This window comes from Danio rerio, chromosome 17, assembly GCF_049306965.1.
Source record: "Danio rerio strain Tuebingen ecotype United States chromosome 17, GRCz12tu, whole genome shotgun sequence".
NCBI lineage: Eukaryota > Metazoa > Chordata > Actinopteri > Cypriniformes > Danionidae > Danio > Danio rerio.
This window is the reverse complement of record NC_133192.1, coordinates 40,902,501-40,918,526: the sequence shown is the minus strand read 5'-3', so window position 1 is coordinate 40,918,526 and position 16,026 is coordinate 40,902,501. Positions and strand designations below refer to the sequence as shown.

Sequence of the window (16,026 nt, the reverse complement as noted above, 5' to 3'; positions counted from 1 at the left end):
TATCTGCTTCTGTCATGGTGTTGTTGTTTTTTTCTTTTTTTTTTTGCTGCAATATGGCAGCCTTGAGCAGAGATAGCCACTTGGCTTAAAAGTGACATAAAAAACAACAGTAACTCATTCTCCAATACACTAAAGAGAGCGATTTCGTGATTTGGGAGCCTGCCAAAGCTACTGAGACATGCTAAATCCATGGGCTGTTGAAGATACGTGAGTGTTTCTGCTTCTAGAAGCTGTCTGGTTGATAGGACCCACTTTTCAGGAAAAAAATTACTCTAGATGAAAAATTTACTCAACAGAAATTCCAGATCCCATTTTGTTTTATATTGTGTATCTACACGCATGTGTTTGACACAAATGTGTATAATGACAGGTATTAAACAGGTATTACAAGGCAATGGTAAATTACGAGTATATTAATGTGCTCATTTCTTTTTTAAGAGTTTTTGAGAAGAGTTTTTTTTTTTTTTTTTAAGTAAACCTGTGAGGGTTGGGTTTAGAAATAATGTATAGGGGAGGCCAGTGCAATACAGTTTGTACAGTATAAAAACAATGGGAACCAATAAGAATGTCCCCACATTTAACAAAACAAAACGTTCGAGGTTACAGAAGTAACCCTTCGTTCCCCGAGGAGGGGAACGGAAGTGCCATGAATGGGAGGATTCGGATCAGAAGCCGCTTATCTGGAGAGTATTGAACGGGCCAATGAATGAAATTAATTGGCAGCGTAAGCTTGCGCAGGTGTGCGACATCTGCAATTATCTCAGCATATAAGCACACCTGAAGCCAGCAGACGCCATCCTTTTAAGCTGAAGAGACTTTCAAACAGCTAAGGGACAGTCATTATGGCGACGGAATATGGCACTTCCGTTCCCCTCCTCGGGGAACGAAGGGTTACTTCTGTAACCTCGAACGTTCCCCTTCGGTTGGGGAACTTCAGTGCCATGAATGGGAGAATATGGAAAGCGCCATAATGACTGCACCTTACCAACACCCCCGATGAGGAGATAGTCAAGCAAGCGTGACGCACCCACATCATGGGGGGCGCGGTCCTCCAACGTGTCCCTGGCCCTAATTTATCCTACTTCAACAGAAGTTTTACGGATTTAGATATATTTTTTGGGAAGTCGTGAGCATCTAGATAATTCTAGGAAATACGACAGTACGTTGGGAAGCGTGCAATCCCGATAGGGAGGACGCTGCGGAGGCCATCCGTTACCCAAGGGGGGGATAGATGGCAGAATTTACATATGGACTAGCCCTAAAAAGGGGGAGTACGCATAGCAAAAGAGTGGTTAGCGGAGAGGGAAGACACGGGTCCACCCAGGGGGGGGACTTAACCGTGGCGGAATAAGCATATGGGATCGCCTAGTGGGGATCACGCATAGCAGGCACCTATACCCAAAACGCGGGCTGACCAGCGGGCAGACCTACAACGTAGTGGGCCAGCAAGTGACTCCTCCGCTGAGTCAGTGCTGGGGGCCACGGAGGAATCTGCAGGGCTCACCTGACGGGGAACTTTACTGACAGATAAAAAAGGCGCACGTACCTCCGTGTTAGGGAGAATGGCGCCGCAAGCGTGTTTCAACACCCTACCGAGTTGTCTCCTCAATCACCAAAGGGTTACCTAATACCCTTGAGGAAACCGGCTCCACTCGCAGATTGTAAAACCTTGCAAATGTGTTGGGTGTCGCCCAGCCCGCAGCTCTACAGATGTCTGTTAGAGAGGCGCCGCGTGCACGCGCCCAAGAGGATGCAACGCTCCGAGTGGAGTGTGCACGAACTCCCGGGGGACACGGCTGACCTCGACTCGAATAAGCGAGTGAAATGGCATCCACAATCCAGTGGGATAATCTTTGTTTTGATACGGCACTTCCCTGCTGCCGACCGCCATAACAGACAAAGAGCTGCTCAGATGATCTAAAATTCTGAGTACGGTCCACATAAATGCGCAGAGCGCGAACTGGACAAATTAAAGAAAGGGCTGGGTCTGCCTCCTCCGGGGGCAGCGCTTGCAGGTTCACTACCTGATCTCTAAAGGGGGTGGTAGGAACCTTGGGCACATAACCGGGGCGGGGTCTCAGGATGACGTGAGAGTAATCCGGCCCGAATTCCAGGCACGAGTCACTGACCGAAAATGCCTCCAGGTCCCCGACCCTCTTGATGGAGGCCAACGCAACCAGCAGAGCTGTCTTCAGGGACAGAAATCTTAGAGATACTGATTCGAGTGGCTCAAAGGGATCGGATCGCAGACTCGTGAGAACGAGGGCGAGATCCCAAGAGGGCATGAGAGGGGGGCGAGATGGATTAATTCGCCTAGCACCCCTAAGGAACTGGATGACCAGGTTATGCTTTCCCACGGTGCCGCCAGCTACCGCGCTATGATAAGCGGAGATGGCGGCCACGTAAACCTTGAGAGTGGAGGGCGACAGCCTGCTGTCCAACTTCTCTTGAAGGAAAGAGAGCACAACACTAATCTGGCAATTTCGGGGGTCTTCTCTGCGAGAGACGCACCATTCAGTGAATAGACTCCACTTCAGGGCGTAGGCGCGCCTCGTGGAGGGGGCTCTAGCCTGAGTGATGGTATTAACCACCGCAGTCGGTAGGTTACCTAAGTCTTCCTCGCGTCTAGGGACCACACGTGGAGGTTCCAAAGATCGGGGCGAGGGTGCCAGATGGTGCCCAGTCCCTGAGAGAGTAGGTCCTCTCTCAAAGGGATCCGCCAGGGGAGGGCCGTCGCGAGGAGTGAGAGCTCTGATATCCAGGTCCGGTTGGGCCAAAGGGGCGCAACTAGCAGAACCTGTTCCTCGTCCTCCCTGACCTTGCACAGAAACTGCGCGAGCAGGCTCACTGGGGGAAACGCATACTTGCGCATGCCCCGAGGCCAGCTGTGGGCCAGTGCATCCGTGCCGAGAGAGCCCTCGGTCAGGGAAAAAAACAACTGGCAGTGAGCGTTCTCGGGGGAAGCAAACAGATCGATCTGGGCCTCCCCGAATCGCGCCCATATCAGCTGAACAGACTCGGGGTGGAGTCTCCATTCTCCAGGGCGTAACAGCTGTCGTGAGAGCGCATCGGCTGCACGATTGAGCGTGCCTGGGACGTGAATGGCGCGCAGCGATTTCAGCCGCGGGTGACTCCAGAGGAGCAGACGGCGGGCGAGCTGAGACATGCGGCGAGAGCGCATACCCCCCATGCGGTTGATATACGCCGCCGCCGCCATACTGTCCGTCCTGACCAGCACGTGTTGCCGCTCCAGCACCGGTAAAAAGCGGTGGAGAGCGAGGAACACTGCCAACAGCTCTAGGCGATTGATATGCCAATGCAGCTGGGCACCCTTCCAGAGGCCCGCAGCCGCATGCCCGCGACACACGGCCCCCCAACCCGTGTTGGAAGCGTCTGTTGAAACAACAACATGGCTGGACGCCTGTCCTAGAGGCACACCGGCCTGTAGGAACGAGGGGTCGTTCCAAGGGCTGAGGGCGCGGCGACACAGCGCAGTAACCGAGACCCGGTGTGTGCCCGCGTGCCATGCGCGTCTGGGGACCCGATCGTGAAGCCAGTGCTGAAGTGGTCTCATATGGAGCAACCCGAGCGGCGTGACGGCGGCTGCGGATGCCATATGCCCCAGGAGCCTCTGAAAGAACTTCAGTGGGACCACTAGTTTGCTGTCGAGCTCCCTCAGACAGTTCAGCAACAGGCGAGCGCGTTCCTCGGAGAGGTGCGCTACCATGGTGATCGAGTCCAGCTCCATCCCGAGAAAAGAAATCCTCTGCACGGGGGCGAGTTTGCTCTTTTCTCGGTTGACCTGAAGCCCCAGTAGGCGGAGATGCCGAAGCACCTTGTCCCTGTGCATAATCAATTGCTCCCGCGAGTGGGCTAAAATCAGCCAGTCGTCGAGATAATTGAGTATGCGAATGCCCGCGAGCCGAAGGGGCGCTAGGGCACCCTCCGCGAGTTTGGTGAAGACCCGCGGAGACAGAGAGAGCCCGAAGGGGAGGACCTTGTACTGCCACGCTCGACCCTCGAACGCAAACCGCAGAAATTGGCGGTGGCGTGGAAGAATGGAGACATGGAAATACGCGTCCTTCAGGTCTATGGCTGCAAACCAATCCCGAGGACGAACGCATTGGAGAATGCGCCTCTGCGTGAGCATTCTGAACGGCAGCTTGTGCAGACAGCGGTTCAAAACGCGCAGATCTAGGATTGGCCGTGACCCACCGCTCTTTTTGGGTACGATGAAGTATGGGCTGTAAAACCCACTCTCCATCTCGGCTGGAGGAACCGGCTCGATTGCACCCTTCGCCAGGAGGGCAGCAATCTCCTCTCGCAAGACAGGGGCGGACAGGGGGTTGACCCTGGAGAAATACACGCCCGTAAACTTGGGGGGCCGTTTCGCGAACTGAATCGCGTAACCGAGTCTGATTGTGCGTATGAGCCACCGCGAGGGGCTGGCCCGCGCTAACCAGGCAGGCAGAGCCCTCGCTAATGGAGTCATCGCTACAATCGCTGACGTACCAGCGGTGGGGCAGCGCGGAGTGGGTGTGCTGATCCGGGAAGCACGAGGGTCCCGCGGAAGAGCTGGAGGAGAGCGATTCGCTCTGGCTCCGCACCCTGACTCCGGAGAGGGGGCTGGAGGGCTGAGGAAAGGGAGACCGTCCCCCCAGCGCTCGTGAGCCACTGGCGAAGCACGTAGAGTCTGCGAGCCGGAAGGCAGCGCGTCCCGGACTGGCAGAACTCGTGCAGTCACATCCGGGGAAGGGAAAAAGTGCTCTTTTACTGATGTTTTGGTGGCACTGAAAAGTACCGTTGTTATCGGGGCCCCGCCCTCCAGCGGGGAAAGAGCAAGTTTCCTCTTCTCCGGATGGCCTGTCTCAGGGACGCTTCGCGGTCCGTTTACCGGACTTAACGGCGCCCTGGGCAGGAGGGGCTGCCTGCTTTCGAGGTGAACGCCGCGCCCGCTTGGCCGGAGGCGCAGGCGGGGGCGGGGCAGCACTCGTTGGCGGGCGCCCTCGGCGAGGAACAGCGGAGGTGGATGGCTCGGCGGGCGGAGCGGGCTTACGGCCACGCCGATAGATGACATTGCCCATCGCATCCGACTGCTCTTTCACCGCCTTGAATTCCTGGGTGAATTCACCGACGGTGTCGCCGAACAGGCCAGCCTGGGATATGGGCGAGTCAAGAAAGCGAACTTTGTCAACGTCGCGCATATCGGCCAGGTTTAGCCAGAGGTGGCGTTCCTGAACCACAAGTGTGGACATCGTCCTCCCCAGCGCACACGCGGCGGACTTAGTAGTCCGAAGAGCATAGTCGGTCGCGGTGCGCAGCTCATGTAATAAGCTTGGGTTGGACCCGCCCTCGTGCAGCTCGGCCAGCGCCTGCGCTTGGTAGCGCTGGTAGGTGGCCATCGCGTGCAAAGCAGAAGCAGCCTGGCCCGCAGCCTTATAAGCTCTGGCTCCGAGGGAGGCAGACAACCTACAGGCTTTGGACGGGAGGCGGGGCAAACCCCGCCACGTAGAGGCGCCGCGCGGACAAAGATTGACCGCGATAGCGCGCTCCACTGACGGGATCGCCTCATACCCCCTGGCAGCTCCGCCGTCAAGGGCGGTGAGGGCGGAGGCACTCGCAGCACGGGCAGAGAAAGGTGCCCTCCAGGACTGCGTGAGCCTACTGTGCACTTCCGGGAAGAAGGGGACGAGAGGCTTCGAAGGCTTCGCCTTCTGGTCCTCTACGTAGCACCCATCTAGTCGGTCCGGCCGCGGAGCTGGGGGATAAACCATCTCCAACCCCACGGCCGAAGCAGCCCGGGAAAGCACGGCTAACATGTCCGCTTCAGGATCCGATTTGACAGCGCTCACCTGCCCGGAGGGGGCGAGCGGGTCCGGATCTTCGTCGGACAGTGAAAGCCCACCCTCCGATGCCGCGGAGGACATCTGATCTCCGGTGTCAGCGAGTGTGAGAGCTACCATCTGGTTAGACGGATCACTCTCACCACCCGAAGCTTGGATGGAGCGCCGTGAGGAGCGAGAGGTCCGCGAGCCCGTGGGCGGCGGATTAGCTCCCGCTGAAACCCTCAGATCTGCCCGAGCGCCCGCTGCTTTTTTAGAGCAGGAGGCAACTGGGGTGGCTCGCTCTCTTGCGAAAGTTAGCCGCGATCTTAGCTGTGCAACGGTCATGGCATCGCAATGACGACATGAACCGCCCGCGAGCACCGCATTAACATGCTGGACCCCCAAACATGCAATGCAGTGATCGTGTCCATCATCCGGAGACAGGAAACCCCCGCATCCAGAAACGCACAGTCGGAGCGCCATCCTGAAAAGGACGTGCTGCACGACTGTGTTGCTCTTTTAGGAAAGTTGCAACTATACGCACCGCTCTGGAGGACCGGACCCAAAGAACCGCAGGCAAGGGAGTAACCCAGCTCGACCGTCTGCCACCGCGAAGACCCACTCTGGACCGGGAGACACACTCGTTCGCTCTGAAGTGCTGATCAGCAAGAGGAACCCTCATCGACTCACTCAGAAAGGATCTGAAGCGAAAAGGATGGCGTCTGCTGGCTTCAGGTGTGCTTATATGCTGAGATAATTGCAGATGTCGCACACCTGCGCAAGCTTACGCTGCCAATTAATTTCATTCATTGGCCCGTTCAATACTCTCCAGATAAGCGGCTTCTGATCCGAATCCTCCCATTCATGGCACTGAAGTTCCCCAACCGAAGGGGAACTGTCTGTGTGGTTGTGTGCACTGGTTTTGGTGGTTTACAAGGCCAAATATATGTAATGACATGGATATTATTGTGGTATATTTAATTATTTGTTTATTATTTATGTACAATAATTAAGACATAAATGAGAAATTAAAATATATTCAACAACGTAAATGTAAACAAAAACTGTAAATGAAAAAAATTATTTATGGACTGTCTTAGTCCTAATACACTGCTTTATTTATTTATGTATTTGTTTATTTATTTGTGTATGTATGTATGTATGTATGTATGTATGTATGTATGTATGTATGTATGTATGTATGTGTGTTGTATGTATGTATGTATGTATGTATCTATGTATCTATGTATTTATGTATGTATGTATGTATGTATGTATGTATGTATGTATGTATGTATGTATGTATGTATGTATGTTAGTACTTTACCTTTAGTTGTCCTTTATTTCTTTAATTTTACTTTCCAAAAGGAATCCTCATTTTGCACAATACAAGTTTATAATGATAATACAGCTTGTTAACAAATTTTTAATAATTAATGAAGGAATTATAGTGTTATGATTTATTGTTTCAGTTTCTTTTATAGATACTGTATATTTCTGTCCATTCACATCCCGTTCCTTTGTGACTCCTGGCGGCACGGCCGCAAACTGTTGTTAAGGCTGATTTATACTTTCGCATGGCACCACATCGCAGACCTCCACTGACTGCACGCGCACCTCACTAAATGAACGCGGCTTTTATATGTGACGCATTCACCGTAGTGACATTAAAATGACAGGGGATGGTGAATAGAAACTGATCGGAAAATCAGATGGATAAACAGAAAAGTAGAAAGTTTCCGGAACTATGCCATATCATTAATATCATTGAAGATTTTTAAACTAACTATTTGTAATATTTTTATGAATTATTTGAATGATTTTATGGATTTTTATAACCATTGAAGATTTTTTTTATGAATCTTTGATGCATCACTTGCTTTTGTTCATATCTCGGACAGTTCTACCTACTAAAGTTTATTAAAATTCTAATGATGAGAGAACATGGGTTGCTTTACAAATATATATATATATATATATATATATATATATATATATATATATATATATATATATATATATATACATATATATAAATATATATATATACATATATATATATATATATATATATATATATATATATATATATATATATATATATATATATATATATATATATATATATATATGCAAACATGATTCTGTTCAGCAAAATTAACAGCGATATATCCAAAACAGGTTTGTTGAAAAATCTATTGTTTGTTGAAATAAGTATCACAGGTAAAAATCCAATTAAATATTTGTTAAAATATTTATTAATGATACACTCTAAAAGACGTTGAGTTATTTATTTAGGCCATGGTTGAGTTAAAAATTATTTGGTGGTTTGTTAGGATATTTTTAACCTTTATTGGATTATTTATTTAATAAATCAACCAGTTTGGTTAAAAATGTAAAATTTCAACAGTCTATGTAAAGCTGTGTAAATATGTGTGCGTAATGTTTTTTTGCGAGCAACGTGGTGGCGCAGTAGGTAGTGCTGTCGCCTTACAGCAAGAAGGCCGCTGGTTCAAGCCACGGCTGGGTCAGTTGGAATTTCTGTGTGGAGTTTGCATGTTCTCCCGCGTTCGTGTGAGTTTCCTCCGGGTGCTCCGGTTTGCCCCACAGTCCAAAGACATGCACTACAGGTGAATTGGGTGAGTGGATGATTCCCAGAGATGTATATATATAATTTTATTTTATTTATTTTTTATTTTAATGGCAAGCGAAAAAGTACACTTACTACAAATTACAGAACTAAAAAACATTACTTAAAAGCTAAAATGTTTTTTTAGATTTAGTCCATCCCACAATTTACATATTACTGTTTCTGTCCTCTTCTTATGCTAAAAAGGCATTAATGGTCCAACATTCCTGACCATTATCACCAATAAAGCCTAAAAAACAGGGCATCAGTATATTATAAACCTATAGGGTCAAATATTCTTTTCCAGTTATCAAAGAAATAATTTCCTCCTTAATTATAGTTTTGTAACTAATTAATTGTTTTAAATTCAAAATGGTAATATACAGTTTATATACCTGTACATCAGTGTTAAACATATAAATGGTGGAAAAACATATTTCTAACATATTGCCATGGTCTCTTTTGGCTTTAACAAACTTATCCCTCAAGTTTCTCACAAACTTTTTAACAAAACCTTTCCTCCTTTCCCACTGTTGCAATTTCTAGCCAAGAATTATTGTCAATCAGATTCTCCCTATTAACACGTATGGACGGATCATAAAGGTGTCCATACAGGCCTATTTGTTTCAGACAAAATCTCTTTAAAGTAATTCATATTCAACTCAAATCAAAGGTGGCGCCATGTGAACTGTTCGCTCGAGTCTCACCAAAGTTTGTGCACTCTTCCAGCCAAAATCATGTCGCGTGCACCCAAAGCAAACCTCCACAAACACAGCAATAACTTCACATTCACTGTGCGCACGTGGAGTATAAACCAGGCCTTACACCCAGTGTCTTTTCACATTCAAAATTTGCTATAGCTTTCCTATGAGCGTTGGGTTTAGGGCTGGGTTTAGGGTAAGGCCAGAGCTTAATTTGTGAATTGGGAGGTCCCGGAACAGATCGGGTTAAAGGATCCAGTATGTTGCTTGAGGATGGAAAGGTGTTGCGCACGAAAGTTATGAGCGGGGGTCGTTGGATGGCGGAGGGGTGTCGCGGACGAAGGACAAAAGTGAAGAGCAGGGGGTTGTCGAGGACGAGAGTGAAGAGGGTTGGGATGTCGCGGAAGAAAGTGAAAGTGAACAACGGACGGGGGAGGAGGGCGGTTGAGGAGGGGGATCGGTAAAATCAGGTGCCAGATCAGATTTCAGAGGTGCCGGATCCGTCGTGTTCCTGCACAAATGAAGCCCTTGGTAAGGCTAATAATAAGCAATTTTAGGTGTATAAAAACTATGCCAATGCAGAGTGCTTATACACCACCAAAATGTGAGTGTGACTGTATAAAAACCTACATTATTATATAATGGGTGTACTCAACAGTGTATGTTAAAGCCTATGGTGTGTGAAATAACAGGGAAATCATTTGCTTGGATGTGGGTTTGATGATGTGTGTTAACTGTTGGCTTTGATGAGGAGTGATAAATGTTTTATCTCTTGTTTTTTCAGTGTTCAGTGTGGACTGCAGCACTGTAGAGTGTCCTCCGGTGAAGCCTGTGCAGTGTCCGGCTGACAGCTATGAGACTCAGGTCAGACTGACGGCAGATGGCTGTTGCACCCTTCCTACCAGGTTAGATGTTACAGCAGCTCACCACACACCTTCGGGGTTACACTTTTATGCATGTCTTGAGCTCCATTTACATTACATCAAGTTATGTTAAAAGTATTGTTCAGCCAAAAATGAAAGTGTACTCACTAATTACTCATCCTCAAGTGGCTCCAAACCTGTTTCTTTCTTCTGTCCAACACAAAAAAGAAACTATTTTGAAGAAAGCTGTACCCATTGACATTCATAGCAGAAAAAATAAATACTTAGGACGTCAATGCTTCTTGTTCACTTCAAAATATCTTCTTTTATTTTGGATAAAACAGAAGAAAGAAACACACAAATGTTCGACATTAGTAAATAATGAGTAAATGGTGGCAGAACTTTCATTGTTTAAGTGAGCCTTTAACACAAGGGTTGTTATATTTTCGGTTACATTGTAAAACATTTTTGGTGCACACGAAGCAAAACAAATGATACGACTGTCTCTTTCATACAATTATAGTTATGATACGTTACATCTGTATCTCTTTCATAATCCAAGTAAGAACATTACACCCGCATGAAACTCACAGCCTTAATTAAATGTCACACTTGACTCACTCTTAACAATCCCAGCCAGATTGCTTCATCAAGTTTAAACTTACAATCCAGTTTAGCCGTTACACATGTCTCACTCTCACAATCCCAGTAGACAGTTACACTTGTGTCATATTCAAAAGCTTCATTAAATGTTACATGTCTCCTGCTTAACATCCCAGTTAGACTGTTTTGTCTGTTTCACTTTCATTATTTAGCTTGAATGTATACAAGACACAATACAGTCTATACTGTTACACCTGTCTACTTTGACAGTCTCAGTTAGACTGTTTCATAATTTTCACACTCACAATTCAAGTTAGATAATACATCTCTCTCACTTTCAAATTCCGAGGACTTTTGTTTTAAAAATGAACATTCCATGTAGAAAATCCAGGGATTTTACACTTGTTATGGTTTTGTTTACACTAGGGTTTACTTAACTTTTCAACTCACGAATCTTAAAATAACAATGACTCGCAACACCGACGTGGAGGTAGTTATAGGGGGTGCTTAACCTGTGGTCTATGTGGAGCTAACCACCCCAATATATTGATGGGGACTCTGTACTGCTCTGTGCGTGTCATCTTTCGGATGAGACGTTAAACTGAGGTCTTGACTGTGGTCATTAAAAATTCTAGGATGTCCTTTGAAAAAGAGTAGGGGTCTGTTCAACCCTGGCATCCTGGCCCACCCACTGGCCTCTGTCCATCATAGCCTACTAACCATCCCCATATTATAATCGGCTTCATCACTCCACCAATCAGCTGGTGAATGATGTGTGGTATGGTGCAATATGGCTGTCGTCGTGTCATCCAGGTGGATGCTGCACACTGGTGGTGGATGAGGAGATTCATCCCAAAAATGTGTAAAAGCACTTTGAGTGTCCAGGAAAGCACTATACTAATGTTAGCAATTATTAATTATTAAGAGTCTAACAGCCGGATAATGTTAAAGTAATTTATTCATTTAAACCTAAAGAAGTGAGTGGGCACAATGTTTGGAACCCAGCATGTCCATTCTTGGTTTAATTTTGGAGACCGACACTCAGAGATTAACCTCCTTGTTCAATCATAATCTAAATGTATTTATTTATTTAATTATATATATTTTTGTGTGTTTGTTTGTTTGTTTGGTTGGTTGTTTGTTTGTTTGTAATATACTTAAATGCCAAAAAGGTGTTGAAAATGTTAATATGGTGTCATAAAATTGATGCTGCAAATGCTTAATCTTATTTTAAAGATTTCTAATCTCCAAAAAAAGCTGATGGCTTTTTATTTACACGTTGTTTTGTAAACTGTTAACTACTGTTTTTTTTTAATCTGTTGTTAGTTATGGATAAAATATGGTAATTCTATTAGTTTAATTTAGATTTTTGGAAATCATCAAGCACCTCCTAATAGTCACTTTGAGGGTGCTTTCACACTAGCACTTTTGGTCCATACCCAGGTTAATTCGACATCAGAGTACTGTACGTTTAGCCAGTGTGAACGTGTCTTCTGTATTCAGGTGCGTACCCATGAACCTTATGCAAGTTTGCCTGAAAGAGGTGGTCTAGGGCACTGTTCACGTGAACTCTGGTCCTGTTCACTTCTGTGAATGCAATCATACCAAAAAACGGAAGTGAACTGTCAACAGTACAACAAACTATTGTTTTCATAACGTTCATTTGTGTGTGTGTATCATGCACTGCACCTTGGTGACAAGCGGGACTGAGCCAGGGCAAACACAGTGATAATATCTGCTTCATTAACAGCTTCTGCGGACATTGCGTGATGTTCTGAGCGTTTTTAATATTTTTGAGGCAGATAGACACGACTCGCTTTCTGTATGTTCAAAAGCAAAAGATTCAGTAAAAGCAGAACGACCGCGATGTGCGTACGTCTTTCCATTTTGGTGCTTTGCTTTCGTGTCTGTCACCTAGCAACAGCCGTAAACAAAACAGCAGCTAAATGACGCAAGCGTATCGAGATTAAGAAGGAAAAAAGATGATGAACACAAACTAGCCGAGAAGATGGGGGACAATCGAACTTGGGTACGGTCCAGGCAATTGAACCAAGTTTGAAAGCAACCTGAGAACCACTGGTCTAGACGTACAGTAAATCTATATCATGCTCACAATTCAGATAGTGAAGTTACACCTGTTCACACTCAACACACCTTTCTCCCAATTATATCTCCTGATTTATACTGTTAAATATTAGGTTTAGGTAATGTTTTTTCACAGCCTAAGATATAAATCCAACTTATCTCATGATCATAATTCCGGTTAAACCAAACCGATTGTCCAAAATGCATATTTTTTCAGTATTTAGTGGCTCTCAAGTTGCTAAGTGTCTCGAAGTGTGAATGTTAGATTATTTCAGGACTGAAAGTTAATAACATCAGCATGTCAGGAGAGTGTTTTGTTGTTTTGAATTAAGAATGACAGGCCCCCCACTATCATCTCTCTCTCTCCATCAGATGTGAGTGTTTGCCAGGCCTCTGCACCTTCCCACAGTGCTCAGCGGGGATGTCCCCTCAGGTCGTGTCCCGCGGTGATGGAACACCTGGGAGGTGCTGCGATGTTTTTGAGTGTGTCAACGGTAGGTTCTGTTTTCTGTGTCTTAATTAGTGTTTATATGTTGCTGCACAGTTAAGGTCGTCTAGTCAGTGGGCAGAACCCTGTCGCCACTGCCATAGTGACCGTCGTCAGCCCAGGCACATGCATTCTGCCACAATTACATCTGTCTCTCTGCTTTCAGAAGTAATTTCCAGTTTTTTCCCTGATATCAGAAGGGACATTAATTCATTTTACATTTGATGTCTTTAATAAACCAAACTAAAAGAGAAGTATAGCTATTACTTTTAGCCAAATGGTGTTTATGTGCATGCTGTAAGAGGCATAAGTGAATATTCACAGTGCTAGTGCTTTTGAAATTTAAAAGAACAATCTACTTTGTTGTTTTGGAAATATGCTCATTTTACAACACACTTAGTTAAACAGTCCAGTTAACCAGTTAAAGAGTTAAACCGTTAAGTTTTACCATTTTTGAATCCATTTAGTTGATCTCCAGGTCTAGTGAGAACACTCTTAGCTTAGCTTAGGATAAAACATTAACTCTAGTGGACTTGAAATAAGGCCAATTTTTATAAAAAAAAATAAACAGAAAGTTCCTTCAAGGTAATTCTTTTCAGTTTGATATTTGTATTTTGCTAGTTGGTGCTTATATGTGAGAGAATTTACTGGATTCTTAAAGAAAGGAAATTTTCTTTGGGGAAAATTGGAATTTATTTTGGGAAATGGCTACTTACATCCATATGGACAGCTTTTCTGGCATGACTTTTTTGCTCAGTAGATCATTGAGAAGGACGAAAGGTGGTTGATGCAGGAATTATACTCATTATTACACTAATTTCTAAGCCATACTTACATGCTATTTCTGACCGAATATTCAGAGTAGCAATATTTTGGTAAACGATATATATGGAACGTGTCACAAGTTGTCATTGTTCATAAATGAACCAATGTGAATATAAAAGCATATTCAGCTCAGTAAAGCAAGCTAGGCTGAATAATGCTATTTTCTGATGTTTTGTTGTTGAGCTAAATAAAAATCGACATTATCGATGCTGTAAAAAGATCTTATGAAACTGAAAACAGTCTCATCAACCATTCGCCGGAAGATTTCAGTGGCTGAACAACACTTCTGTGCATATAACCCATTCATAACAACCCAATCTACATCAGCTCTGCATGACAAAAGTTTTAAAGTTTTAAAACATAACATTTCCTTTCTAAGAGAAATACTTCAGCCATGGTGTCGTCCTTCCTCCATCATGCAAAAGTAACTCCAATATTAATTCAGGAGTTTAAAAAGTTTCGATTCAGCATGTTTTTTCCTCTCTCTCTCTCTTTTTCTCTCTCTCTCTCTCTCTCTCTCTCTCTTCTCTCCCTCTCTCTCTCTCGTGAATGCACAGCATGTGAATGCACAAACGGCAGAGCTGCGTACAGACAGGTGACAGACAGTTTGAGCTATGTATCAGAATTATGGGAGATGTCTTATGCCTTACCCGGAATATAAAAATACGTATAAATGCATTTAGATCATTTACTTTAATCAGTAATATTTGAATGTGAAGAGACTTTAAACCAGAACAACAAAACATGTTTCTGAAGACAATCACCTACTGCACCTTTAGTGTAGTACATGTTAAAATAAATCAGTTATTAGTAATGAGTTACTAAAACTATTATGTTTAGAAATGTGTTAAAAATATATATTTTTTCCGTTAAACAGAAATCGGGGAAAAACATAAAAAGGGGGGCTATTAATTCAACTGTATATACAAGAAATGGCACATACAAGAAAACAGGCCCCAGTAACATATTTAAGATCTTCAAAAATGTCCAAGTCGCCCTCTAGTGGATTTTTGAAAACAAAAACTGCAAGAAATTTTTGTCGGTTCTCAGAAATGTAGTCCTGGGAACATATTTTCAATGTGTCTGGGTTGTTTGTTTGTGTTTTTGACAAATGGACATTCACTTAAAATGCACAGAGTACACAGTATGGTAAATGTTTATCTTTGCCATTCACAAGCAAATTCGCAAATTTTGCAAGTCTGAAAATGTGACAAAATGTGACAAAATGTGTTTTGAATTGGTGGTGCTAAAAAAAGAGGCTTTTAAATGAACAGGTTAAGTATTTGTGTGTGTGTGTGTGTGTGTGTGTGTGTGTGTGTGTGTGTGTGTGTGTGTGTGTGTGTGTGTGTGTGTGTGTGTGTGTGTGTGTGTGTGTGTGTGTGTGTGTGTGTGTGTGTGTGTGTGTTTGTGTGTGTGTGTGTGTGTGTGTGTGTGTGTGTGTGTGTGTGTGTGTGTGTGTGTGTGTGTGTGTGTGTGTGTGTGAGAAGCATGAAAAGAAATTAGGCCATCTCAATGAGATACTTGAATGAACAGATGCATTACAGCTTTAAGACTGTGACTGCTTTAAGACTTTTGATCAGTTGTGTTTATATTTACATTTCACAGAAAGACTAAACTTTTACTTATGTTAGTTTTATATTCTGTTATATTCAATTTTATTCAAGATGTCAGCCCACCACCTTTATATGACTTTGAGCTTATTCTTCTTTTTTTGAAATATCTTACAATAGAACTGTTTTTGCCATTTCACTGAATGGTGTGGTTGTGTAACTTGTGACCACGCTGGGGAAAGGTGAAATGATCAAATATTCAAGAGCAATAAACTAACTTTCTGCAGCACCGCATGGCCCTCAGGGTGCCTTTTGATGATGTCAGTGGCTGTCAAATGATTATCTTTTTCTGTTTTTTTTTCTTCTTTTTTTTTAGATAGTTTTAGAAAGGTTTTTGATATTTTTACTTTAAATGACCTCAAACAAACTGCTTATTCAGGACTCAAGTCTACTGGTTA

General features: G+C 44.6%; 1 protein-coding gene across 1 annotated transcript in view; it reads left to right on the top strand.

Moving 5' to 3' along the window:
- crim1 (cysteine rich transmembrane BMP regulator 1 (chordin-like)) overlaps nucleotides 1-16,026 on the top strand; it is a 258,179-nt gene that overhangs the window by 137,876 nt on the left and 104,277 nt on the right. Inside the window, 2 exon segments of the mRNA NM_212821.1 lie at nucleotides 9,940-10,060; nucleotides 13,079-13,200. Of these exon segments, the coding sequence (NP_997986.1) occupies nucleotides 9,940-10,060; nucleotides 13,079-13,200 (243 nt within the window).